Source organism: Bos indicus x Bos taurus, unplaced genomic scaffold (genome assembly GCF_003369695.1).
Source record: "Bos indicus x Bos taurus breed Angus x Brahman F1 hybrid unplaced genomic scaffold, Bos_hybrid_MaternalHap_v2.0 tig00001343_arrow_arrow_obj, whole genome shotgun sequence".
Classification (NCBI taxonomy): domain Eukaryota; kingdom Metazoa; phylum Chordata; class Mammalia; order Artiodactyla; family Bovidae; genus Bos; species Bos indicus x Bos taurus.
This window is the reverse complement of record NW_020867409.1, coordinates 1-28,000: the sequence shown is the minus strand read 5'-3', so window position 1 is coordinate 28,000 and position 28,000 is coordinate 1. Positions and strand designations below refer to the sequence as shown.

The 28,000-nt window shown below is 39.8% G+C and overlaps 2 protein-coding genes across 3 annotated transcripts; one reads left to right on the top strand and one right to left on the bottom strand.

Moving 5' to 3' along the window:
- Nucleotides 1-1,480: 1,480 nt before the first annotated feature.
- LOC113888724 (WNT1-inducible-signaling pathway protein 3-like) lies at nucleotides 1,481-20,212 on the top strand. 2 transcript variants are annotated; one of them, XM_027535753.1, is made up of 5 exons: nucleotides 1,481-1,705; nucleotides 9,146-9,443; nucleotides 13,613-13,855; nucleotides 16,254-16,315; nucleotides 17,254-17,358. In XM_027535753.1, exons 1-5 carry the CDS (start codon nucleotides 1,658-1,660, stop codon nucleotides 17,272-17,274), a joined length of 672 nt encoding a protein of 223 aa, XP_027391554.1. In that variant the 5' UTR covers nucleotides 1,481-1,657; the 3' UTR covers nucleotides 17,275-17,358. The 2 variants fall into 2 exon arrangements, with proteins under 2 accessions (XP_027391554.1, XP_027391553.1); XM_027535752.1 differs by lacking the exon at nucleotides 16,254-16,315 and adding an exon at nucleotides 18,560-20,212 and having other exon boundaries at nucleotides 1,490-1,705; nucleotides 17,254-17,447.
- Nucleotides 19,638-26,485, bottom strand: LOC113888725 (tubulin epsilon chain-like). Its single transcript, XM_027535754.1, has 5 exons — nucleotides 26,343-26,485; nucleotides 25,423-25,563; nucleotides 21,597-21,737; nucleotides 20,790-20,964; nucleotides 19,638-20,421 (listed from the first exon to the last, which is right to left on the bottom strand). Exons 1-5 carry the CDS (start codon nucleotides 26,381-26,383, stop codon nucleotides 20,263-20,265), a joined length of 657 nt encoding a protein of 218 aa, XP_027391555.1. The 5' UTR covers nucleotides 26,384-26,485; the 3' UTR covers nucleotides 19,638-20,262.
- Nucleotides 26,486-28,000: the final 1,515 nt, after the last annotated feature.

Below are 28,000 nucleotides of genomic sequence, written 5' to 3'. Positions count from 1 at the left end.
GGGCAAGGAACATAACTTTATTTGGAAAGTCAGCAAGCCAAGAAGATGGTGGAACCATGCCCCAAAGAACCATCTTCCCGGAGTTAGAATTCAAGCTTATTTTATACTAAAAGGGAAGGGAGGAAAGTCAAACATTTCCTGATCTGTCAGCCTGCAGAGGGGATGTGTTAATTTCTTCCTTCCTGCAGTTATTCACAGGAGGGTCTGGTCCAGGTGTTTCCTGTGAGCTAAACAAAGGTATTTTATTGGTATAGCTTTACTCTCATTACCGGGGAGGCCGGGTCCAGAGATGGGCCATGATGTTTAATTTTAGCTTATAGGCAACATCCCTTTAGTGATTAACTTGTAATAGAATACGAAGGTTTTTCCCTGTTACACAGGTACCTATTTCTTAGGCAGGAAGATGAGGAGTTGACATCATACCTACACTGGGTATTCCTTGTTGTTTGGTGTGTGTGTGATTATGGTGTAATTAACTACTTAGTAAACCATGTGGGGTATGTTTGCACATTTTATGGAGTCCCTGGCTCTCTGAGGATCCCAGAGTCCTTGTTGTTGGCAGGAAGCCCAGTTTTTCTCCAGGTCTTGGGCCTTCAGTCACTGTGTCTTTATACACAGAAAGAGAGGTGAGCAGTGAGCCCAGGAGAGGTAACAGGTAAATCGAAGACAGGGGACAGATCACAGGGAATAGAAATCGGCCCTAGAATGGGGGCAGGAAGATGGGCCACTGGATCCACAGAAGACAAAACCCCATCGGAGGTGCCCCAAGATACACAGATAAAGACCATAGTTGAAAGCTGGGTAACAGAGCCACAAACCACTGGGCACAGGAGGAGATGGGCTGGTGACCACACATGCTGGGGAGGTGAGAATTAGAAGGGAAGGGGCTTTTAAAAAATCTTGATTTGTTAAATGAGTGGTTACCGCTAGTGTAACTGTTTTGTCTTAGCCCTAAAAGACTGGGGTTAACTTTGGTCTGTCATGGGGCTGTGGCTGCAGAAAGTGGCTTCTCTCAGGCCCCAGACTGTAGGCGTCCACCTGAGTTCCATCTACAGTATTTCCAAACCTAATCCACCTGGTAGGAGAACGTGCTGTAGCCGAGGTAAGCACCCGGCACTGCGATAAGAAGCTGCTGAGTGCGGGAAGGTGGGGCGGACCTGTTACAATGTGGTGGGAGAATTGGGCAGGGCCAGGCTGTGATGGGGTGGTCAGAGGTCAGACTTGCCCCTGTGTTTTGAGGGCCCCGGGAGAACAAGCAAGCAGCAAAGAGAGGGCCTGGGGCGGCAAACACAGAGGAGAGGCTGAGGGTTAAGGCGGGTAGCTGCGTCTAACATCACCATTTTGCTCAAGGCCGGCTCTGATCTCCTGGAGCGGGAAGAACAACAGTTCCTTCAAACAGATGTCACCCTTGGCCTGCCCCCTCTCAGTCCCGGGAGAAGCGCGCTCCAGGCCACCGCGAAGGTAAATATGAGAAGAGTCGCCTGAAAGTAAACAGGGTATTAAAAGGGATCTGGGAAAGCGAAAGCAGAGCCTGAGAGCTGGAGCACAAAGTCGGGAGCTGGGAGGTGGAGGCGTGGGTCCTTCCTCCAGGAGACAGAGGAGAGCTTTGTGCGCTGGCCTCGCAGCATCTCCGGCTGCGCGAGGCCAGCCTGGGGCCATGCGGGGGCCGCTGCTCTCCACGCTTCTCCTGGCCGCGCTGTTGCAGGTACGTCCTGGCTCTCCCGCCGCTCCGTCCCCTCGGGGGCTGCGGTGGCCCTCATTTCCTCAGGTCAGAAATCAAAAAGGAAGAGAAGATGGGGGAAGTGGAGGGGTGCGTTCCTTGTCGAAATAGCTCCAGACGAGTAGGGAGCCATGTTCTTCTTCTAATCAAGTCCTGTTTTAGTTCATTAGCTTCCGGGAAGAGTGGAAAACGTTGCTCCCTTTTGGGGTAGGGCACTTAATCCTGCTTCTGATATGTTTGAACAGCCCCCAGGTTTTCATAAAATTTATTTTTTTCTTTTTTTAACTGGAGTCTGCCTAGAGCTGGCTGCCCTGCGGGCGGGGTGGGTGGCGGTGCCCCTCTGCTGGCGCCAGGCGGGCAGACTGCACAGAGCTGCTGGAAAAAGTGACCCTGACGTCTCTCTTCAGCTAAGCCTGTGGTTGTTTGAGAACACTTCGGAGCAAACACTTAATATTTTTAAAACATTCTATTTTTTTGTCTTTTCTTAACCCATGTGTTTTTCTCTTTTCATGAGACAGAATCAGTCTACAGGATTTTTAAGTATTTTGAGCAGCAGACCAAAGGGAAGTTTAATTCAATATGAGTGATTCTTTGCTTTAGCATTTTTTTTTTAATCAAGACGATTGAAATGGGGTGGCTTATTTTATGGATTTATCTACATGGCGGAGGTTTTTGCTAGTTCAGAGGACAGAGCTTTTGAAACCTGGTATTTTAGAATACAGGGATGTGTGTGTGTGTGAGTTAATTTGATTGAGGTAGTTAAGCAGCAGATGTATTTTAGAAAACGGGGGGTTGAAAATTGTTATATATGGAGAGATTTAAGATCTTAAAAGGGTCATAACAAGAATGTCAGTGGTACCATTATGTGGACGGATGGAGAGTTGCTTTTCCCCAGTAGGAGGGAGATGGGGCTGTCTATCACCTGGTCCACTGCTCTTGAGGAAAACGCCTGCCACTTTTATGGATTGAGAACTACAGCATATCCCTAAGCAGCAAGTGTTGCAACAGAGAGAGATGTGCCCAAAATAAAAAAAAAACAAACAAAAACAAAAAGAGGTTATAGATACAGCAACAAGCAAATATTATGCTTAATGGCAAAGTTAAGGGTCTGAATTTTTGAAGGGTTTGATAATACCTACCATGTATAGAAAATCTAATATGTGCCAAGAACTGTGCTTCACACTTTAGTGATTAAGATAATAACTCAAAATAACCTTGCAAAGTTGATATTATTGATCCTTTTTTACAGAGGAGGATTGAAGCTCAAAGATCAAATAAATGAATGTTATCTAAGATAAGCATAGCTCTGTGGTCAAAGCCTTCTTTCTGTTGTATTATTCTGATGATTCTTTTCTTGTCTTAATATTTTGATTTTGAAAACAATAAAAATAGCTGAAGAAAAGAGAAAATTATATGTAATTCTTTATATTTACCCACATATTTGCCATTTCCAGCACCCTTGATTTCTTCGTATATTTCTAGCATACTGTTGTAATCTTCCCTTCAGGTGGAAGAGCTTCCTTTACTACTACTTGTGAGGCAGGCATGCTAGCAACAGTTGCTCTCAGGTTTTGTTTATCTGGAAATGTCTTTAAGTTCACCTTCATTTTTGAAAGATAGTTCCACTGGAGATAGAATCCCAGGTTGACAGTCCCCCCCGCCATCCCCCCGCTGCCCCCACCGCCACCTCTTGGCATTGTCTCAGGGTGTGTCTTGTTCTTGTTTTCCTTCTCCTTTTTTAAAGCCATAATATTCTGGTGGTGTTTTAGGGTCACAGCAAATTTGAGAAGAAGGTTTCAGAGATTTCCTGTGTACCGCCTGCTGCTGCACGTGCATAGCCTGCCCCCTCCACTCCCTGATTATCAGTGTCTCCTGCAACAGTGGTACCTTTGCTACAACTAATGAACTACATTGTAATAGGAGTTCTACATGAACCTAGTGAACCTACATTGACACATCATAACCATTCATTGTCATTGCTTACATTAGCTTTCATTCTTGGTGGTGTGCCTTCTGTGAGTTTGGGCAAATGCATGATAATGTGTATCCACTACTATAGTATCATACAGAGCATTTTCACTTTCCAAAAAATCCTTTGTGTTCTCCCTGTTTATCCCTTCCCTCAATCCCTGACAACCACTGATCTTTTTACTGTCTTCATCGTTTTGCCCTTTCCAGAATGTCATGTAGTTGGAATCCTACACTATGTAGAATTTTCCAGTTGATTTCTTTCACTTAGTAATATGCGTGTCTTTTCAAGGCTTGATGGCTCATTTCCTTTTAGCACTGAAATATTACTCCATTGTCTGGATGTGCCACAGTTTATCCAGTTACCTACTGAAGGACATCTTGGTTTCCTTCTTTTAATGAGACGTCAGATCACACATTTATTGTTTTTTCTCTTGTATGTAATGCTCTCCCTTTCTTAGACTGATTCCAGGATTTTCTCTCTATCCTTGGTTTTCAACAGTGTTACCTTGTCACCTTGGAGATGATATAGAAATGCTTCAAGAACTAGAAAGATAAACATGTGCCCCCAAGTGGGAAGTTTGGGGAGTGGGCACTTCATTAGAGGAAGCAGCATGAGGAGAAGCCAGCCTGGTCCCTCTTGTCAAGTGCATGGCATGGGAGGAGAACACATTGGGCAGTGCAACTAGAGAGGAAGGCGGGAATCAGCACACATAGGGTTTGGATACCCTGCTCAGAAGTTTGGCCTGTATACTCTTGCCAGTAGGGAGCCACTGATGGGTTTTAAGATGAGAAGTAAAATCAAATACGTTTTTGTTTGTTTGTTGGTGGAGATGCTGGGGACCAACAGATATTTTTTAAAGAGATCCTTAAAAGTGGGAGATTCATTGAAGTGCTTCTTGAGAGAGGGAGACCAGTTAGGAACTTACTGCAGCAGTACTCAGTAGCAGTGAAAATGAGAGAAGAAGGTCTAGTTTTAGGGATATGAGGATGGTAAGAAGGATTAGTTGCTAAATGACTGTAGGAGGTGCCGGAGAGGAAGATGACCTGGATGCCTCCCAACTTCCTACCTCCAGAGTATGGAAACATTGTCTCAGGTGGGTGGGCCAATGGTGAGTGTGTTATGTGAGTTTTCCTGTAGGAGATGCTAGTGGAGATGTCCAGTAGGCAGTCAGCTATGTGGGTCTGAGCTCAGTGGAGTCGTCCTGGATGGAAATTTATATTTGAAGCTGCATAGGGTTAAAAACGAAGGCAAGAGGGTGAGTGAGAGTGGGGCACAGTGAGATCAGCAATCCATTAAGGTCATGAAGCACCCAGGAGCCTAATCTAAGTCAAATTTAGGGTTACAGGAGCCTGCAAAGGAGATTGACTATGTCCAGAGGTAGGGATAGGATTGGGTTGGGGTGACAAGGAGGAGCTGGTGTCATGCAAGTCAAGGGAGAGTGGAGAATTGAGAGTCCTGTGCCTTAGAAAGGGGGGGGGTCACGTGGGGACAGAGAGTTCAGGAGCATGAGCCCCGCTGAGAGGCCACTGAGCCTGGCGAGGGGTCCCTGGTAACCATGGCCGAACCTGGGCAAGAATGAGGAGCAGGCACTCACTGTTTCTACCCTTGCTATTTCTACTCCTTTCACATTTTGAATTTCCATTGCCCCTCCTCATCCTCCAGAAGCCCAGCATGTATCCTCAAAGTCTATTCTCACATTGTACATTCAACTCAAATAGTAGCTGAAAGTGTTACTCTGGGGAATACATATTTCATCAGTGGTAAGGAAAAAAAAGGCTGAAGATTTAATGGTAGAATTTCAAACAGATACTTTAAAGTGTAGGGTTTTTGAGTTGGAAAGAGGTTTAGATCTCTGGATCAATCTAACTGCTTTCAGTTCCATCAAATAAAAGTTGAGAATTACAGAAATTACTGGCCAGGCTCTGTGCTAAGTGCCAGTAATACACCAGCAAGTGAATCTCAGGTTCCTGTGGTTGGGTAGCTTTATGGCAAATGGTAAAGACAGGCACTTATTCACAGTTTGAGTACACAGGTAAAAGGGAGCATGGAGAAGTTACAGAAAGTCTTCTGGAAAAGGTGGTAACTCAGTGAGGGAGTGTGGGGGGCTGAAAAAGTTTGTAGGAAGATTGAACAGCCTCAGATATGCAGGGAACCACAGGCATTTTCATTTGCTGGAAGCTAAGGGATGTAAAGAACTCAAGAGACAAGGAGGGCCCTGGATGCTGTGCTCAGGAGCTTGGACCTCCCTGCAGGTCTGTGACCTTCAGGTGTGAGGGAGGAAGGAGATGGAGCAGGCAAGGCTGGTAAACTCAGTGGATGGTGTCACACCATTCACTAAAATGGGGACCAGCTGAAAGCAGTTGCTTGGGGAGAGAAAGTGAGGTCCTTGTGGGACATCAAAGTGGGAGAAATCCTGCAGAAAGGATTGAGCTAGTTGTGAGCCCATGGGGAGAGTCTGGGCTGGAGAGGAGAACCAGATGCAGAGATTCAGTGATCTGTTCAATATCTAATCTGATTTGTGGTAAGACCCAGCCTAGGGAAGGGAGGTAGAAAGGTTCTGGAAGCTCCTGGTTTAAGTACCTTTTCTTCTATTTACTTGATGTGTGACCTGGAGTATCTTAAGCAGTCTGAGCCCCATATTCTTCCTTTGTTACATCAGATCAGATCAGTCGCTCAGTCGTGTCTGACTCTGCGACCCCATGAATCGCAGCACACCAGGCCTCCCTGTCCATCACCAACTCCCGGAGTTCACTCAGACTCACATCCATCGAGTCAGTGATGCCATCCAGCCATCTCATCCTCTGTCGTCCCCTTCTCCTCTTGCCCCCAATCCCTCCCAGCATCAGAGTCTTTTCCAATGAGTCAACTCTTCACATGAGGTGGCCAAAGTACTGGAGTTTCAGCTTTAGCATCATTCCTTCCAAAGAAATCCCAGGGCTGATCTCCTTCAGAATGGACTGGTTGGATCTCCTTGTAGTCCAAGGCACTCTCAAGAGTCTTCTCTAACACCACAGTTCAAAAGCATCAATTCTTCGGCGCTCAGCCTTCTTCACAGTCCAACTCTCACATCCATACATGACCACAGGAAAAACCATAGCCTTGACTAGACGAACCTTTGTTGGCAAAGTAATGTCTCTGCTTTTGAATATGCTATCTAGCTTGGTCATAACTTTCCTATAGAGTACATAATTTCCTGTTGCTACTGAAACAAATGACTACAATCTTAGAGGCTCAAAGAGTGCAGATTTATTCTTTTGCAGTTCTGGCCTCTGTAGTCTAAAATCAGAGCTAAAATCAAAGCAGGGCTGTGTTTCATCTGGGGCATCTAGAGGGAATCTGTCCTTTGCCTTTTCTAGCTTTCATAAGCTGCCTGCATTCCTTGGCCCGTGACCTCCCTTCAGCAGCGGCCTCATGTTCTCTCTGGTTCTAGCATCACATCTTCTCTGACGCATCTGCCTCTCTCTTTCCCTTATAAGGGAGAGCAGATTGGAGGGAAGAATTGGGAGGATGTGTCTGATCTTGTGAAGTTTGCTATGCTTATTGCATGTCTAAGTGGAGTGCCGGGGACCAGCCCCGGCTGATCCAGGGTATTCGAAGGAGAGACGGCATAGGCGAGGATCAGGATACAATAGCTTCAATTAGATATTAATTAAAGATATAAAGAGTAATAGAATAAGGATAGCTCAGTAGGAAAATTCAGTGGAGAAAAGAGGCTGAGTGGCTTGGTTTACGCGGGAGACCAATAAAACTTCAAGACAAGAAGTTTGCACCACTTACGTAGGCCACAGGCGTCCTTCCGTTCTCCCGAAGGAGAAGAGACACTGAGGCCTCCCCGGTCGGATCTTAGAAGCCCAGGCATAATTAGTAAGCATGGCGGGTTCCGCGCTCCAGATGGAGACTCAGCCAGAGTGGGAGAGAGAGCGACATGGGGAGACCAGTATTTCGAGAAACTGATCCCAATTCTTTATTTTCCAGAGTCTGTTTTTATACACTGAGATGTTATACAAAAGTCACATGGGGACAGCAGTCCTGACTTTTATTAAAGTCAGGTGCTTCACACAAATGTATACAGAGGTCTTAGGGGTGTTACATCATCTTCTGGCCAGGGGGGCCTGCTGACAATTTACGACCCTCTCCTTGTGACAGCGGTCAGTCAATCAGGACACTTATTTCTCCAGGGCTGATTATTCTCAAAACAGACGCCACCCAAATAAAGTTACATTCCTACAGGGTGAGGGTGTAGTGGGTTTTAGTTAAGGAAAGAATTTACTTAGCCTAAGGTCTAACGTGATTAATATCAAAGGTTAATACTTATTCCTTCTATATATTCATTAATGTGTGTAAGGGCAGGGGATATGGAGACTTAGCAACAAACATTGGCTCAACAAATGAAAAACCCTTCACCAACACAATTTCTAATTAGCCCACTATACTTACAGTTTTCTAACTTCTCTAAAGAACCTGTTTTTAGAGGGTTTAAAGCATCTCGTGCCTCTCACGGTTGGGAGGCTGTGAGCAATCACATGTGGCCGGACAAGCCTGTCAGGCAGGCTAGAGAACCTTCAGAGGAGTTTGTAGGTTAAAACACTCTTATCGTGCCCAGGAATTATTATTAACTGGAGCTCTAGGTTAACTCCTTCTCCAAAAGAGGTGGTGGGGGACAGCCCCCCTTAAAGTCAGAGATGTAGGTGAGAGCACAAAGTAGTAAATAGGCAGGCTCTGGTTATAGGGGTAGATGCTCGAGGAGTTCCAGGGGGACTCCTGAGGCTCGATCCCGCCTTTGCGTATGTCGAGCCTCCTTCCTCATGACCTTTGCCATGGGTGGAGTACCTCACTCTGGCCCCCAACAGTGGAGATCTTTTAAGTAGGCAGTTTGAGCCTGCGCTCAGAAGAGAAGCCTGGGTGGAGGTATGAGATACAATGAGGAATGCTACTTTAGAGAACTTACCCACAGGAAGCTCCAGTGCTCAGAGATGAGAAAAAACCAGAAGAAGAGACTAAGAAGGAGCCATTGATGAGAAAGGAGGAGTAAGAAAGAGTCATGTGTTGGAAGCTGAGGGCAGAAAAGTTTAAGGAGAGACTGATCATGTCAATCGGACTTCCCCGGTGGCTCAGTGACAAAGAAAGCTGCTATCAAAGCAGGCGATGGGGATTCGATTGCTGGGTTGGGAAGATCCCCTGGAGAAGGAAATGGCAACCTGCTCCAGTAGTCTTGCCTGGGAAATTGCATGGACCCATGGACCGGGGAGCCTGGTGGGCCACAGTTCATGGGGTCACAAAGAGTCTGACGTGACTGAGCATGCATGCACGATCATGTCAAATACTGATAGATATTATTACAACTTACCATGCTGTATTCTAGTATTAATAATTTGGGTGAAATCTATTTCTAGAAAACCTCTGAAATTGGTTTGAGGAACCATTTCTAACACCACCTTTATTGTCCAATGAAGTTCTGCTGCAGGGCCCAGGACGCTGGGCTGTCGGACACAGCAGTCAAAGGAAGTCCTGCAGAGGGGGCAGAAGGGCACCATCGAAAGCAGTTTTGTCACTGGCCCTGTCAGTGCCCCCGTCGGAAGCCCAGCTGCCCTCCTGGAGTGAGCCTGGTGAGAGATGGCTGCGGATGCTGTAAAATCTGTGCCAGGCAGCCAGGGGACACCTGCAACGAAGCTGACCTCTGTGACCCCCACAAAGGGCTGTACTGTGACTACTCAGCAGACAGGCCTAGGTACGAGACCGGAGTGTGTGCATGTAAGTGTTTCCTTCTGGACCGGCTGGAAGATGTTGAGTCTAGACAGGACTTATTTCTGCAGTTTTTACATTGGAATAATCATCTTCATTTGACTAAATCTGAGGTGGGCTTAGTTTTCATGCACCAGTGAGACTGGCCTTGTCATATTGAACACATCTGAACTGAGCAGATGTTACACATGCATTCAGAAACCTGTTGTTTTATTGCATTGAAATGATCTTGAAGTTCTTCTCAGGTAATTGCTTTTAGTGATAAAAATAGGAGAAATTATATAAACAGTCTGACTTATTAAAATGGCAAAAAGGACAGTTTTTGTTATACTATCAAATGCAATCTGAATTCAGCCTTTTGTGTACCTGAAAAATATTCTTTCTTAATATGTAAGGATATATCTCCAGTATTGATATACTGCTTTATACAGCCTTCTGAACTAACCATCAAGTTACTATACTTTTTACTGAGGCAGATTTGTAAGAAAGAGGATGGGGCACCCCAAATTTCAATTGGGCCCTCAGCTTTATGAAGGGAGGGTCTTAGCTCTGGAGACTGGAGTGCGCTCAGTTGCTTCAGTCATGTCTGACTCTCTGCGACCTTCTAGACTGTAGCTCGCCAGGCTCCTCTGTCCACTGGGATTCTCCAGGCAAGAATACTGGAGTGGGTTGTCATGCTGTCCTCCAGAGGACCTTCCTGACCCAGGGATCAAACCCGTGTTTCTTATGTCCCCTGCATTGGCAGGCGGTTTCTTAACCACTCACGCCATCTGGGGAGACTGCTCAAGACCATCTAAATCTATGCCTTGACAATAATCGAGGATGCTGATTTATTTAGGAATAAAAAGTAAAATTTCTAAGGGAAGGGGAAATATTCATGTCAACTGAGTTGTTAGGTTACTCTGTAGAGCAGTCAAAGTGGGAAGATTAATTACTAGCAGAAGTTAGGTTGTGAATGTTGGGTGAGGACACGTCTCTGGAGCTGGGGTGAATGTGTGGAATCATTCAAGTTCAGGAGCCTGATGCCTCTGTCAGTTCAGTTCAGTCACTCAGGGTGTCTGACTCTTTGTGACCCCATGAATCGCAGCATGCCAGGCCTTCCTGTCTATCAGCAACTCCCGGAGTCCACCCAGACCCATGTCCATTGAGTTGATGATGCCATCCAACCATCTTATACTCTGTCGTCCCCATTCTCCTCCTGCCCTCAGTCTTTCCCAGCATCAGGGTCTTTTCCAGTGAGTCAGCTCTTCACATGAGGTGGCCAAAGTATTGGAGCTTCAGCTTCAGCATCAGTCCTTCCAATGAACACCCAGAACTGATCTCCTTTAGGATGGACTGGTTGGATCTCCTCACCGTCCAAGGGACTCTCAAGAGTCTTCTCCAACACGACAGTTCAAAAGCACCAATCTTTAGCACTCAGCTTTCTTTATAGTCCAACTCTCACATCCATACATGAGCACTGGAAAAACCATAGACTTGACTAGATGGACCTTTGTTGGCAAAGTAATGTCTCTGCTTTTGAATATGCTGTCTAGGTTGGTCATAACTTTCCTTCCAAGGAGTAAGCATCTTTTAATTTTATGGTTTATTATATTGATTATCTCTGGGTTCAGATTCTGAACTCTGTCTGCAGAGTGACCTTGGACAAGTTGCCTAACCTCTCTGTGGCTCAGTTATATCGTATGTACTTTCTATCTTATAGAGTTCTTAGGAAGGTCAAATGAAATGATGACACAAAACCCCAAATATCTGGTATCACAATATCTGGTATGTAGTAAATTCTCAAAAATGTAATTTCATGTACAGTATGATGAGTATCATTACAGAGCACAGCCATGAGAATGGGGGTGGGGATGATCTATAACTGGGGTCACAAACTCTGACTCTGGGACCAAATCTGGCCCACAGTCTGTTTCTGTAAATGACGTCTCATCAGAGAAGCACCATGCCAGTTCAGTTACATATAGTCTGTGGCTGCTTTATAGTAGCAGCATCTAGTAGTCGCGACAGAGACCAAATAGTCTATAAAGGCCATATAACTTTACAGAGAATGTGCTGATTCATCATACAGAACAATGGTTTTCAACCTTTTTCTTGGTCTGAGGATCCCTTTAGTCTTATAAATTAATAAGGACCCAAAGAGGTTCTGTTTAGGAATTATTTCTTGGCATTTAATGGGTTAGAAATGTAAAACTATTTACTAATTCATTTGAAATGAAATAACCTGCCCATTGCAAATTAATAGAAATAATATTATTTGTGAAAGAACTTACCTTAAAAACAAAGATAAATTTAGAGACGAGTGAAAGTGGAATTGTTTGAACATTTTTGCAAATCTCTCTAATGTCTTACATCTGCTTCTGCATTCAGTATATTGCTATATGTTGTTTTAGATTGGAATATATGAAGGGATTCCAGCCTCACACAGATATATTGCTGGAAAAGGAAGGAATGTTTTAACTTTTCAAATAATTATATTTTTCTCATATTATAACTGGAGTTTTGAAAAATTAGCTGCATCACTGCTAATCATGTGGACTCTGAAACCACGTTGATGAACTTATCAGACTCTGTGACATTAAAATACATTGGTTTAGTCAAAGACCCACTTGGAACAGGGCTTTTCCTCATGCATAATTTTATAACAATAGCATATACTAGTTATTTGGAAAATACCAGTTTGGAACAATGGTTTATGGAGATTTTTTTCTTTTTTAAATCACATTATTTAGTACCAAACTCATCAGAAAAGCCTACATCTTGGGTAGCTATAAAGATCTCAGTGTTGGACATAAGTTTTCCAGAATTCTGATTTTTGCTCGACAGCCTTAAATTCTGTCATTGGCGATAAGGACTGTCAGTTGTTTTCCTTGAAGTGATAGGCTCACCTTGTTGGTTTTTAAGAAAATATCTGCCAAATACCCAAGTCTGAATAACCATGATGTGTCGCTCAGTCACTTCTTCTGGGGAAATTACCACTAAAAATGTAGCTAGTTAGGCCCACAACTGAAACAGTAACCTAGGTGCTTCTCCTCCAGATAACTATCGTACTTTGGTACAGTATTCACAGGAAAGCCCTATGCATACTTCCTGTTTTTTCACATGGAATATTAAAACGATGTTTTGATCATTAAGATTTAATAAAATTTGTGTTGTTAAAGACATTCTTAGTAAAACTAAGAACTCTTTTTAAAAAAAAGTATACTTATGTACAAATGCATGGCAAGGAAAAATACAGTGGCTAACATGTACAGCCTGACTCATTCTAAGGTGCCAGCAGCCATTTGAGCCACCACTCCTTTTGCACGTTCGGTGCAAATATCAACTGAGTGAACAAAGTTGGTCACGTCTGGTACTCTGAAAAAGTTTTGACCTTCCAGTTCTGTGAAAGGGCCTCAGGTACTGCCCTTTCAGATGGACCACACTTTGTGAGAACTGCTGATCCACGTCAAGATACCCCTCAGAGGAAGTGAACATTTTCTTCCAGTTCTCTTAAAAACAAAATCAGTTACTGTGCAGTATTGTAAACAGATTATGATTTCTTCATCCATTCACTTACCCCAACTTTCTAGGACAATATCCCAGCCTATTAGTGAACATCTGGGGATATGTGTCTCACCAGCCATCAGCTCAGCTCTGAGGTTTACAGTCATCCCAGTGCTGTATTATGGGGGTTTCCAGATGGCACTGGTGGTAAACAACTGGCCTGCCAATGCAGGAGATGTAAGAGATGCATGTTTGATCCTGGTTTGGGAAGATCCCCTGGAAAAGGAAACGGCAACCCATTCCAGTATTCTTGCCTGGGAAATCCCATGGACAGAGGAACCTGGTGGGCTACAGTCCATGGGGTTGCAGAATCGGACCTGACTGAAGTGACTTAGCACGCAGCACGCACACAGTGCTGTATTCATAGTGGTGTTTTTTTTTTTGTTTGTTTGTTTTTTAATGCAGAACAGGGTCTGAATTTTGAAGGTGATCACTTGGGGCGGATTATCTCCAAATCTAATGAAAATGTCTCATGTTCACTTTTTACAGATGTTCTGTGAAGGAGGTTCCAGATGGGACCAAGGAAATTGAGAACTACATAAAGGAGAGAGCAGTTTGCTCTAGGGTTTTCAGCTGGAGGTCTAGACAAGCAGTTACAGTTCTTTGGTGGTTTTGTTCTTTTCTCCTTTCAGATCTCATCGCTGTGGGATGTGAGTTCAACGGGGTGCATTATCAGAATGGCCAGGTGTTTCAGCCCAGTCCCCTGTTCAGCTGCCTGTGTGTCAGCGGGGCCATCGGATGCACACCTCTGTTCATACCAAAGCTGGCCAAGAGGCACTGCTCTGGGGCTAAAGGTGGAGAGAAGACTGATCAGTCAAAATGTGGCCTGGGGTCGTCACAGAAACAGCTCTCAACAAGCTACAAAACAATGCCAGGTGCTGGTTATGTAGAACTAGTTCTCACGTCCGACTTTGCCTGGTTTTCTTTCATGTTCCTTTTATGTACCAAGGGACTCAGTACGCACTTAACTGATGGGTGGTCAGTGTGAGATTTAGTTTGAGTGTGCCATTGTACTTGGTCTTTGCCTCAGGCAGGTATGCTTTAAGTATCTGGAAAGGGAATTTTATAGTGTTTTAGATTTTTTTCCTTTTTTTTTTTTGTTTTGGTCAGGTGGCTTTGCAGGAAGGATCTCAGTTCCCCAACCAGGAATTGAACCCAGGCCATGGCAGTGAGAGTACTGAATCTTAACCACTAGAGAACTCCCAAACTATTCCAGTTTTCTACTAGGTCAGGAAATTCTTCTAAATTACTACCTCTACTTATTTCCATTTAACCTCTCAGGGCTTCCCAGATGGTGCTAGTGGTAAAGAACTCGCCTGCCAGTACAGGAGATGTTAAGAGATGTGGGTTCAATCCCTGGATCAGGAAGATCCCCTGGTGGAGGGCATGGCAACTCACTCCAGTATTCTTCCCTGGAGAATCCCACAGACAGAGGAGCCTGGCAGACTATAGTCCATAGGGTTGCAAAGAATTGGACACAACTGAAGTGACTTAGCATGCTCATGCATAGGAAAACTGACCGAATATTGTTGACATGTACCCTAGCCTGGAAGAACTTTCATTTGTATTATTATGGGCAAGAAGTATGAACTATCCAGTTCCAATACAACTCTTCCGTATGGTAAAAGCAGAAATGAAAGGCTACTGATTAAAAATATTAGAGGGTATGTGTTGAATTTGTAAATATTTTTAAAAATAGATAAAATTACCCTTTCCTTCACTCTGAAAGTGAAGCTTAATAATTACCAGCCTCTAAATAAATGTGCACACAGGCATCTTTAAGTAGGTTGCCCAGGTATGTGAGGAGTCAGAAACTTATAGTGAGATTTTGCATTACTCAGCTGGAGCACCTGGTCATTTATAGTCACTGTATTCGTGACCCTTGTATTTGGTCTGCTCTGAGTTAGCACCTTATTTAGGTGCTGGGGTTTTTGGGGGGACAGAGTTTTCAAAATTGCCAGCAGCTGAAGCACAGGTGAAGGACTCAAAAGGGGGCAAAACTCATGCCTGTTATTATTCACATCCGTGTTTTCATCCAGAAATCAAGACTGGCTTTTTCTTGAAACTTAAAGCTTAGTAAATGAAAGGTGCCATGGAAATATGGAGTATTTATATATGCTAAAGACTCCTAAATTCACTTGTGTTATGGGAATAGTTAATAAAAGCAACCACAATCAGAGAAATAAGTTTTAGATCTTTAAAACCTAATCTTTAAAGGGGGAACATCCTCTGGGATTCCAATTATGACTGTTAATTCAAAAAAAATTTAACAGGCTATGGCAAATAGGCATTTACCATATGTGGCTTTTCAGCTAACAGCCTGATACTACTAATGCTGTAAAACTTTTTAAAATTATAAGCCAAATTCTTTTTTCCAAATAGACAAGATCAGTTGATTTTCTGCATTGAATCTGTGTGACAAGTTTTTAGGACCCATTTGTGAACCTCCCTGATGAGACCAACTTAGAGCAGCAGTTGTCCCCAGGTCATTGGAAAAGACTCTGATGCTGGGAGGGATTGGGGGCAGAAGAAGGGGACGACAGAGGATGAGATAGCTGGATGACATCACCAACTCGATGGACGTGAGTTTGAGTGAACTCCGGGAGTTGGTGATGGACAGGGAGGCCTGGCGTGCTGCGATTCATGGGGTCGCAGAGTCGGACACGACTGAGCGACTGAACTGAACTGAAAGGCCTTTGGATCAAAGTCAAGTTGGTCTCATTTGTAAAGTTAGAGTGGCTTCAGTGGATTCACTTGGAACCTGGTGGAGGACACATCAGATGGTCATTCTTAGTGGTTAGTGCTTTGCTACAAAAAATTAGACTCTCCCAAGTGCTGTTTATTAATATATATATATAATTAATATATATATTATTAATAATAAAGACCTAAATTTGTTTCAGAGGAAGTATACGTTCAGTTTAATATCTCTTGCTTACCTTTAAAACTGTACTTACGGGCCCAAACAAGCTTGGCTTTTAAAGTGAAGCACAAGGACACACACATACTTTAAGATGTATTTGTCTAGTAACTTAGTTAATTCCAGAGTCCACGGTTGGAATCTAGCTTTTACTTGGACAGCAGGAAGCATGCAATGACTTGATGCCTCTATGCTTTACTCACTGCTCATTAGACACTAAACTTTTACAATTTCTTCCAGTTTTCTTGCCCTTAAATGGATGCTAAGCACATTTCCTGAACTGCAGCTCTTGGCTTAACTCTGAGGGGGATTACTGGTAACACGACAATCTAAGCTGCCTTTATTTATTGCAGATGCGCCAGGCTTTTACCCTGCTTCCTGCGCTGATGCCTTTAAACTGCTGCCTGCCTTCCAGGTATCTCCATTTTTCTGCTTCCTCTCCCTCAGTTCTGTGTGCAGTTGCAAGATCCTACTGTAATAAAACTGACAAAGTATCAAAGTATCATTGTATTCAAAGACAGCATATACTTCCAAGTGACTGATATTTCCTATCAAGAAGGCATGGGGAGCAGTCCTTTTTAAATTGACATTTTAAAGTAACGTAGCCAGCATTTTGCTGTGTTCAATTGCAGACTCAAATCTCTACCCACCCACTTTAGGATGTATATTAACCTGAAGGAAATGCTTTCCATTCATTCTGAAGTGGCAGGCAATGTCTAGACAATGGAAATTTAGACAGGGAATTTAACAATTAAACTGAATAAAATAGATGGCACATTTTTCATGACTTAGTATATGATTATTTAGTGTAGAGAATCTTCTAAAGACTAGATTTTTAAGTGGTGAAAAAAATAACTGGTCTCATTGACAGTTGAATTCTCAGATTTAACTTTTGTATTTTAGATTTTAATATAACCATGAAATTTAATAAGACCACATTGTCTGATTAATATCCTGAATTCCCTAATCCGACTCATGTCTGTTTCAACATCTGTTGAAAATATCATCAAGCATAAGCCAAGAAGCAGAGAAAAGGTGGCTGTCCATCAAAGTATACGCTTGTTTAGTACTCAGGGGGTGGGCTAAGCAGAAAGAAGTAAATGGGTATTTTACCCAGTTTCTCAAAGATAATGCCTTTTTATTCCTAAGCTACTGGACTATAATATTTGGTCAAAAGATAATTTGGGGAGTAGGGAAAATAGAATAATTAATTAGACCATCAGCTTATTTTATTCAGAGTTACATTATATAAAGTTCAGATCTGTAAACTATTAGCTTAAAAGTCAGGATTAAAAATTATCTGCATGAGTACATACATATTTAAGTACATGTACTCCCCTTCCTCTATTTTAGCATATAGGAATCTCCCACTGATTTGGAAAAGAAAATGTCTTGTGCAAGCAACAAAGTGGACCCCTTGCTCCAGAACATGTGGGATGGGAATATCTAACAGGGTGACCAATGAAAACAGCAACTGTGAAATGGGAAAAGAGAAAAGACTGTGTTACATTCGGCCTTGTGACAGTGATATATCAAAGACAGTAAAGGTAAAGTTTAATTATATTTAACTGCATTATAATTCAATATTGAGACTCTTGAAAAGTGTGAGTATGTGTATGTGTGTGTTCTGGAGGTATTTGTTAATAAAACCACTTCATGAAACTCCTAGAGTCAAACCATCTTGAAGGAAGGCAAATATTAACTAGCTGCACTTTGTGGGAAAAATTTTCATCGAGCAGGGAGAAAATGTTAACCTGTGGATTCTAGAATATTCTAACAACATAATAGTCGGGTCTCGATCAGTCTGATTTGTTGTGGTACCCCACCATGTATACTGTTTAGGAGAAGATCTTTTTCAGATTCTTTTTCCTATATTAATTTTATGTAGTGGAATCAGAACCATCAATAAAAGATTTTGGTTGCTACACTGTAATTATGAAAACAAACATATGAACAGCAGAGCGGTTCTGATCTTAAGTTATATATCACCAGCTTAGAGAGGGAACCATACCATTTCCAGAATGCTTTGCTTAGTTACTGCTTCCCAAAGGACTGTAATGTCATAATACACACTCTAAGGTTGCTTGGTGTAACTAGAGCTGGTCCTGTTTCTGGAACTAAGCAAGATGACTGTCTTGAGACTAATTTTTAGAAATGCTACAAAACCAGTCTTATCCCCAAGTTATTCCCTATCAGAAAGTTGACAGTTTCAAAGGGATTAAGATGTTTATTCATCTATCCATTTACTTAAACTGTGTTAGCTAATTCTCTAAGTCTTGGCCCTTGACATTAAACAAAACAAAGATTTTCATTTATTGTGGAACTAAGTAAAAGGCAGATAAGAAAAAAACACTGGGGAGTGGATGGAGGATGCACAGGGAAGACTTTCAAAGTACTCTTGTGGGAGGGAATTTTAAGGTCAAAAAGGGCTGGACATGACTGAATGCAACTATTAACACCCTATTAATATTAATAAATATTAATATTAATAAAATGCAACTATTAATGCCCTAAATGCAACTATTTTCTGTGTGTATGTATAATAGTCTCTATTCTATGAAGTATCACTTTTCTGAACTATTATAATCAAGTTTAAAGAGTGACTGCTTAATGTTATCAAGTTTAAAGAGTGACCACTTAATGTTATATATCTTTTCAGATTCCCAAAGGAAAAACGTGCCAACCTACTTTCCAACCTGTCAAAGCTGAAAAATTTGTCTTTTCTGGATGCGCAAGCACTCAGAGTTACAGACCCACTTTCTGTGGCATATGCTTGGATAAGAGATGCTGTGTGCCTAATAAGTCTAAAATGATTACTGTTCAATTTGATTGCCCAAATGAAGGGTCATTTAAATGGAAGATGCTGTGGATTACATCTTGTGTGTGTCAGAGAAACTGCAGAGATCCAGAGGATATATTTTCTGAGCTCAAGATTCTATAAAATGAAGCACAAGGAGGAAAAGTTAAGGTTAATCATGTTATTACATCAAAATTTAAAATGGTATTAAGAGGGTAGCAAATTTGCCTTATTAGTTTAAAACAGTAAGAATGCCTGGATTTTCTCAGATAACTATATTTAAAGCATTAGAAGCTTAAAAAAAGGTTCTCCTAAAAATATATGTAAAATATGAAAACCTTAAAATTGAGCTCTTAAAATGTATAGTTATGTAATAGTTGGTTCTGTCTGCATATTCCATGAAATGAAAAATTATACAATTTACAAGAGAACATTTTATCCTATAAGATTTTCTAGATTAAATCTTAAACAGGAGTAAGATTAAGCTGTAAATATATTTATTATTTCCATTGCCCTATCCTGAATATCAATTAAGATTTCTTTTGGAAGGAAAAAATGGAACTTCTTTGACCACTGTTGACAGTTATCTAAATTTTTATACCAAACTGTAAAAAATTTGATTTCCAAGGTAAGAACCAAGAGCAGTACACTTACTTTGAAAAGGAAATAAATTAAAAAAATAACACTAAAGAAAGCACACAAGATTTTTTTTTGGCTTGAAAATAAATTTTCTCAAAATTACTTCCTTAAATGGTAAGTCCATCAGTGAATTTGAAATATATAATAAATTAATGCTGAAGACTAAAACTGGAGATTTATAGTAATTGGAACACTTTCACTAGACTATTAAATTTACTGCAAAGTTTCAAAGAAAGTATCAAGCTTAGTAATATTCTGTTTGCTATATAAATAGTGACAATCAAAACTGATAACAAGGAACAGTTTTAAAATGTGAACATTTATTATTACAAAATCAACTGGTTTGATTAAAAAAACATTTTATAATAACTTAATACAAATACAATTGTAAACTGTGATTCTTTTGAGTGCAAACAAGTGGTTACCCAAAGAAGAAATAAAACCTCCTTAAATTGTAATAAAATCTATTCCTGAAGTTAGTGGCTGTTACAAAAGAAATATTTATATTATGTTCTACTCCTGTATTTACTTTTAAAGAGTCAGAATTTAAACAGACTATGAAAACAAATTATAAATATAAAAATATCTATACAAGATTTTTTTTATTACAGACATGATTATCTCTGTATAAATGACTAAATATGAGACTATAAATAAAGTAAAATGTTGCGCTCTGTTCTCTTAATTTTAGAAAACAAGACTGTTTTGGAAGACAAATGTTTGACGTTAGGGCACTAGTACTTGGCTGATTTCACACAATGGTATCATCAACAAATTGTAATTAAATGGAAACCATTCTAAAGACAGTCTTCCCAATATGAAAAACACATTAGGCTTTCTGAATCACAAAAATTCTGAAACAGAAAGGTAAAGGGGTAAAAAATGTGCAATTAAAAAAAAAAGTTTTTATCTTTGGGGTTTCTTTTTCACATAGCTACGTTTAGTCTAGGTAAATCTTCCACAGGCATGCTTTTTGTGGCATCCAGTTGGTTATATTCCTGTATAAGTGCTGATAAAGATGACACGGCTTCTGTGAAACAGCTTTCCTCCATCCCTTCAATTTGTAGATAGTGATGAAGATGAGCCTATAAATAAAAAAACCAACGCTGACCAGTTTTAGGAATTTAATACAGACAACTATCCTATAATGTAAATATTCTTATTAAAATGATAGTTCACTCAGCTTTACAAGGGAAATGAGAACCCAAATCCTACAAACCCATGAGATTTCTCATTTAGAGTGAGTAAGCCTCTCCTCTTCAGTTAAAATCAATACATTGATACAGCAAACAGGATCACGCCTGATTTATATTAGTTCTGTATTGCACGCCTGTAATTCTTGAGAATACCCCTTGCGTGTGCTTAGTTGCTCAGTTGTGTATGACTCTTTGCGACTCCATGGACTGTAAACAGCCAAAATAAACACACAGTTGAAAGGTGTACTGATGGTTACCTTCTTCTTGTAGAGCCTTAAGAATCTCTCTCTCAGTTCTATGAAGGTAGGCTTCACGCACGTGTTGTTTGCTAATGCTAATAATGAATGGGAATGGCCCACGGGAGGTACTGAACACAAGCTGGTCTTCCAGCCTTCTTGATTCCAGGAGACAAACTGTAGAGAAGGTTTTAATCTGAGATGGAAAAACTCAAAGGTAAGAATTAAAGTGCTAAAATGTCTGCCATATTATGGCCGCCCACATTAGTTAAACTAGGATGTTACTAATGGTACCATTCTAAGTGCTTAGATTATAATGTAGGTTATCTAATTTTTAATACTAGCAGTATCAAAGTATAGTCTGACAGTGAACTAAGGGATGTTAAATTGGCTGTAATGGTGATTCAAGAAGCTAGAAACATTCTTTAACATTAGAAATCTGGGGATGAAAAGAAAAAAGGTATTATAATTTTCCTTGCTTTGAAATTCAATAAAGCAACTTCACTAAAAGACTGTCAATAAATAGTAAAAGAAACTAAGAAGCAGTGTAGTAGTGGTGGTGATAATAAACACAACAATAGTTAAATTTCCTGAACACTTACACATTAAATGATGAGAAGATAACATCTCATCATTTAATGTGCATAACATAATTAACAACTTTGGACTATTATTTTTTTCTAAATTTGAGGAAAAATAAGGCTCAGGATGGCTAAGTAGCTTGTCAAGGTCACACTTCAGTTGAAGTTCACAACGCTACTTAACTACATGCTCCACAGCTGCAAACAGCACACATAACACATTATCTTGAGAAGTATCAAATCGAACCTTTCGATGTTTCTGCGAAGATCAGAAATTTGTACATTTCCTCTAACCATGAGGGCACAGGCGAGGTAGAGACTATGTCTGGGGTCAGCTCGAATTAGCTGGTGATCTCTACTAAAGGCATCTGAAAACATCTGATCCAGCCTAGAACAATGGAAGAGTCACTGTTTATACAAATATTATATCATTCTTCTATCTGTAACTATAAGATGAAAAGACAGTCATCTGTAGGTAAATAAACCACACACAATTATATTCTGAATCTCAGCTATCATTTTCTCAAAGCAATCTGGGTAAATATGAGGAGAGGAAATCAAGCAATTGTGAGGGGGGTGATAAAGCTTCTGCAATATACTGGTGATTTCAGATAGCTACAAAATGTTGACTAAATCATCAGTTAACTCTGTAGTACTAATGTCTAAAACTTACATCACTATTACTTAGTTCAATATGCTTATCTACTTCATAATATCAGAACTATCAAAACTAATTAAAAACCTATTAAGACTACTGTCTATAAAATATAGCACAAATTAGGAATAATTAAGAGGAAACTATCAAAGGACCATACTAAGTTCTCTAAAAGAGACACAACTTTCTACTATTATTCCTGAAAACGGATACTTTTAAGTGAATGAAGTCTTTTAACTTCTTTTATTCTTTAAAGAGAGGAAGATAAAAGTGACTGATGAAGTTTATATAATAATACAGGCTCCCAGGCCTTTAATATGGCCCCAGTCTGATTCTTAAATCCTACTTAACTCAATACAAGTATGATTAAGTTCTTTTGATAACTCTAGCCAGAACTCTGTGTGTTGAATCTGCAGACTGTCTAGGAAGAGCCACAGAAATTGCACTATGCTGCCATTTCATTCAGTAGATATTTACTAAATGCCAAACACCATTCTAGGTGCAACAGACCCAGCAGTGAACAACAACAATTCCCTACTCTACTGGAGGCTATATTCTATTCTCATTCTTCTCTAGTAAGAAGGATAGAGGACTCTCTCAGTGGATGGTGAGCTTTGGAGGACTTATGATTCCTCTACTGTGTTCAAAATTTTGGTATGTGCTTTTGGACATTTAATCCAGAAAGGTTAAGAACCACTATACAATAAGCAGGCAAACTCATTCTTGATTTACTATTTGTCAAAAACTTAACAATTAGCAAGGAGCTATTTATAGTTCTTGGCGTATTTATATTTACACTAGAAATAAGGAATCTAAAGGAGCATATACACATTCCAATATGTGTTTTTCTATTTTCATTGATAAAAACGGACTAGATGACATTTATTAATACAAAGCACAACCAAAAATCATTCTTAGTTATTGGAGACTACTAATACATTAAAGTTTTAAAACTATGCCTTTTAACAGTATAATTTTAAAACAATTTATCATTTGCTTAAGGATAAATATGTTTGTATGTAGATATGGTGGCCTTTGAAATACCTCTAGTATAGCAGAGGCAAAAAGGAGACGAACACAAAGCTAGAAAGAGCATTGTGGATTAGTTTCTTAAGAGTCTAACATTTTAAAGTTCTCTACAGATTTTCCTAACATGTTTTAATTAAAAACAAACCTTAACAAGTTATAATTATATAAACAAACATTTTAAATGTTGACATGGGTATTTTTATCAAAATATACCAAGGAGGATTATGCTGAAATTAATTAGAAATTACATGTCTTTTAGCTTTTAAGGATTAACTTTAAATGTCTGGATAATCATAACTGTACAATAAAGAGTTTGCACCACTTTACCTTCTGTATGTCCACAGTGAAGGTGTATCTTTCACCAACATACTCATTTTTAATATGCTGGGCTGATAATAAAAGCAAACGTTTAGTGTTTGACTCCCATGTTCAATAACTGTGCAAAGTGCTTAGCTCATTAGCATCTCACACAGAAAAAGAGGACTGTGCCTACTAGTTGGCATAGTTGGCTATTTGCTCAAATAAAATTTAATCAATATCACTGTGACATTCCACAATATAGAATTAGCGTGACAAAATTTAAATTTAAACTCTAAAAAAAAGATCTGTAATCTAGTTTTCACTTTATCACTTACATACTTCCCTCTAAAAGAGTTTTATTTTATTTTTTGGGCTGTACAGTGAAGCATGAGGGATCTTAGTTCTCCCAATAGGGATGGAACCCAGGCTGCCCTGCAGTGGAAGCTTGGAGCCCTAACCACTGGACTGCCACGGGAAGTTGCCGATTTTCCTCTAACAGAGTCTGACAAGGACCTTTGTCCTCAGTCAACTGTGAATGTCCAGTGTGACCTTATCAAGTTTCATCATCACTGTATATATTACATGTATTATTCAACTACATTTTTTGTTAAGTAAATTGATATAACTTTTATACTTAAATTACAAAACAAGGGTATTCTGGAAATGATATATAACAAACTGTAACAGAGGAAAATCAGGAAAGGAGTACGTCAAGGCTGTATATTGTCACCCTGCTTATTTAATTTATATGCAGACTACATCATGAGAAATGCTGGACTGGGATGAAGCATGAGCTAGAATCAAGATTGCTGGGAGAAATATCAATAATCTCAGATGTGCAGGTAACACCACCCTTATAGAAGAAAGCAGAGAGGAAAATTAAAGAGCCTCTTGATGAAAGTCAAAGAGAGAGTGAAAAGTTGGCTTAAAACTCAACATTCAGAAAACTAAAATCATGGCATCGGGTCCCATCACTTCATGGCAAATAGATGGGGAGACAATGCAAACAGTTGAGAGACTTTAGACAGCATATTAAAAAACAGAGACATTACTTTGCCAACAAAGGTCCAAAACATTCAAAGCTATGGTTTTTTCCAGTAGTCATGTATGGATGTGAGAATTGGACTATAAAGAAAGCTGAAGTGTTGAAGAATTGATGGCTTTTTGAACTGTGGTGTTGGAGAAGACTCTTGGATAGTCCCTTGGACTGCAAGGAGATCCAACCAGTCCATTCTAAAGGAAATCAGTCCTGAATATAGACTGGAAGGACTGATGCTGAAGCTGAAACTCCAATCCTTTGGGCCACCCTGATGCAAAGAACTGACTCTTTTGAAAAGACCCTGATGCTGGCAAAGATTGAAGGCAGGAGGAGAAGGGGATGACAGAGGATGAGATGGGTTGGATGGCATCACTGACTCAATGGACATGAGTTTGAGTCAACTCTGGAAGTTGGTGATGAACAGGGAGGCCTGGCGTGCTGAAGTCCATGGGGATCGCAGCAGAGTCGGACACAATGAGCGACGGCTAAACTCAACGTGAATAGGCAATATCTGTGGCCTTTCTACAGTGCTAGGACTGTGGTAAGAGCTTTAAAAGATACTCAATTTAATACACCCAAAACGCATTTGAGGTAGGTACTTGGGGACTTCATTTTTAAGATGCGAAAACTAAAAGTTTCGTCTCCGTGCACCAAGGTTCCATGTGATGAGTGACAGAGTTTACGCATTTCATGCTTAAGTATGGTCAGGACCTCTCAAAGCTGTTGAAATTCTTTTTTCAATAAAATCATTAGTCCTTTTAAAATTCAGGTTTATTATGATTTAATGTTCAAACACTAATGATTTCAGGGATTTTTAAAAAGGAGCTATTTAAAAAATTTTTTATTTTTAAACTGACTTTGAAGCCAGCATTTCACTGAATAGGAAAAGGCTGTTCATTCGAACTATTGTTATATACTTCTCACAAGAAGAAATTAGTATGTAGAACAGCTAGAGTTATTATATACTTATCTCTTAAAAATGTTGTTTTATGGTGTTAAGTAAGTGCTGAATCCGTCAGGACGTATTGAAATACAGTTACTACATCTTACCTTCGAGGAGGAATGTTAACATCTGCCAGTGTATACAGAGGTGTTAGGCTTGAAACAAGATAATGCAGTTGAGGAAAAGGAACTAAATTCATGCTGATTTCATTCAGGTCCATATTAAGGGATCCTTCAAACCTGGAAGAGCTAAAAAATTAACATTAAAACATGAAAAATATTAATGTAGCTTGATTTAGTCAGCAGGCACTTTCTTACTTTCTTACACTGTACTTTAGTAGAGAATAAATGCTTTTTCTGTATTACTGAAATTTAGTATCATGAACATAATGTATAAAGATAATTAAAATATAACACAACATCTACAGCAATTCTTATTTCTGGATTATCTAAAGTATAACCAGACACATGACCACAGTTGTTAATTATATACATAAATTTTTACTTAAAACAGATTTCAGATTGAATCAAATACATATAGTTCAATAGTTAATTCTATAAATCTTACTATTAATAAATTCCCCCAGGGTTTGCTTATATGTGCTATAATTTGGAATAATGCCAAAGTAGTCTTTTAGATCAAAGTCAAACAAATATTTTGGACCAGCTAATAAAGTTATATATCAGCTGGTTTAAAAGGTTAATTTACAGAAAGGAAAGAAAAAAAAAAGTTTGCTTTTGTCTAACCAAAGTGTTTCTCAAGTATATCTCCCACAAAACCTATTATCATTTAACACCTATTACTATTTCATGGAATGTACTTGGGGAAATGCTGCTCTGGAGTCAGTGAAAATAAAATTCTGATCTATCATTCAAAGATCTGAAAATACTAGACAAACTAAAATTTTTTAAATAAAATTTTTAAAGAAGTTCTATAAACAGACTAACTGAAAAATGCTACTGTAAAACATCATCAAAAGCACAGTGAAGTTTTAAAACTGCCTTCAGTACACTGTGAATAGAATTACCTTGTTAAATTGAGCAGCAAATTTGCCACAATGTTGTTCATTGCATCGAAAGGTTTCTCCTGCCGATTTTTTAAAAACTCCAGTACTTGAAGTAACCAGACTCTTTGGCTTTATAGCTGCACCCAACTTTCCAGAATTCACCATGAGGTCAATTTGCTAATGATGTCAAATAAAGACTTTTAAGGGAAAAATATTGGGAAAGAAGCTAATTAAGAAGGGAAGACATAGATGACAATTCTTCCAGGAAGACAAAAAAAATCAATTTAAACTTTATTTTTTCTCTTAGATGGAAAGGCTGAAAAGTGGAGATTGTTCACATAAACACACAAGCATGACACAGCCTGAATGTATACACAATATGTCCGTAAATTACAATGCCATTTCTTACTTGGTTGTCAATGGCAAAACACAGTCTGCATGCTCATTAAGTTCCTTCATTGCCAAGATGCTATGTAAGGTGAGGTTATGACATCATCCTCACCAGAAGGATAAATGGAAGTCACGAATCTGTATACTTCTGGGAATTCATCCTCGAGCACTTTAAAAGAAATGTGCCAAGTCCAAGACCTGTTCCTGAGGATTAAGATTTCAAAAAGAAAACAGCATAAATGGTTCAGAATGTAATTGTAAAGAACCTGAATTTCGTGGGGTATTTTTGGTAAAAATAATATTAATAACAATTTTCAACTCATACCTGTGATTATATATAATATAATATATCTAATTAATTTCAGATAAAGAAATGAAGACAATATAGGTAGTGAGACTCAAAGTCATGAATTCAATCTCAGGGTCTGGCTATGATGATAAGAGACCTTTCTACACTTCACACTTTTTTACATTTAAATTATATCTATACGGAGAAGGCAATGGCACCCCACTCCAGTACTCTTGCCTGGAAAATCCCATGGACAGAGGAGCCTGCTAGGCTGCAGTCCATGGGGTCGAGAAGAGTTGGACACGACTGAGCGACTTCCCTTTCCCTTTTCACTTTCATGCACTGGAGAAGGAAATGGCAACCCACTCCAGTGTTCTTGCCTGGAGAATCCCAGGGACGGGGGAGCCTGGTGGGCTGCCGTCTATGGGGTCGCACAGAGTCAGACACGACTGAAGTGACTTAGCAGCATACGATGCCAAGAGAACTGATCGAAGAGTAAAAAAATTCACCTGAGACAGTGTTCAGTCTACACTTGATGTTAAGCAACTTAAAAAAACCAAACTATCTTGACATCTTTAGTGTAGCACCTACGTAATCTTAATGATGAATGGTATCATGACATGAAGCAACTTAAAACACGGAGTTAAAACGGTTTAAAGCTAAGCATGACCAACTATAATTTACATAATTTTTAAAACAGGAAACTTTTTTACTATCTGTCTAAAAGCAGAAACTCTAAGAATTCCATTCAGGTAACTTTCTGACACACAGAGTTCTATTTACACAAATTCAGATATTTTTAAAAACTTAAAACTTAAAGAGAGAGAACTGTAATCCTTATCCTGGTGGTTTTCAAAAGGCTTGTGAACCGTTAGTGGGTTATAAACCTAATTATAAGACCACGACTAGTATTCTCTTTTCTTAAATGAAACAAAAGAAATATTAGTAAGTCAAATATAGTGTGGGTAAATAATCTGTTTTAGTTTGTACATGTTTGTGT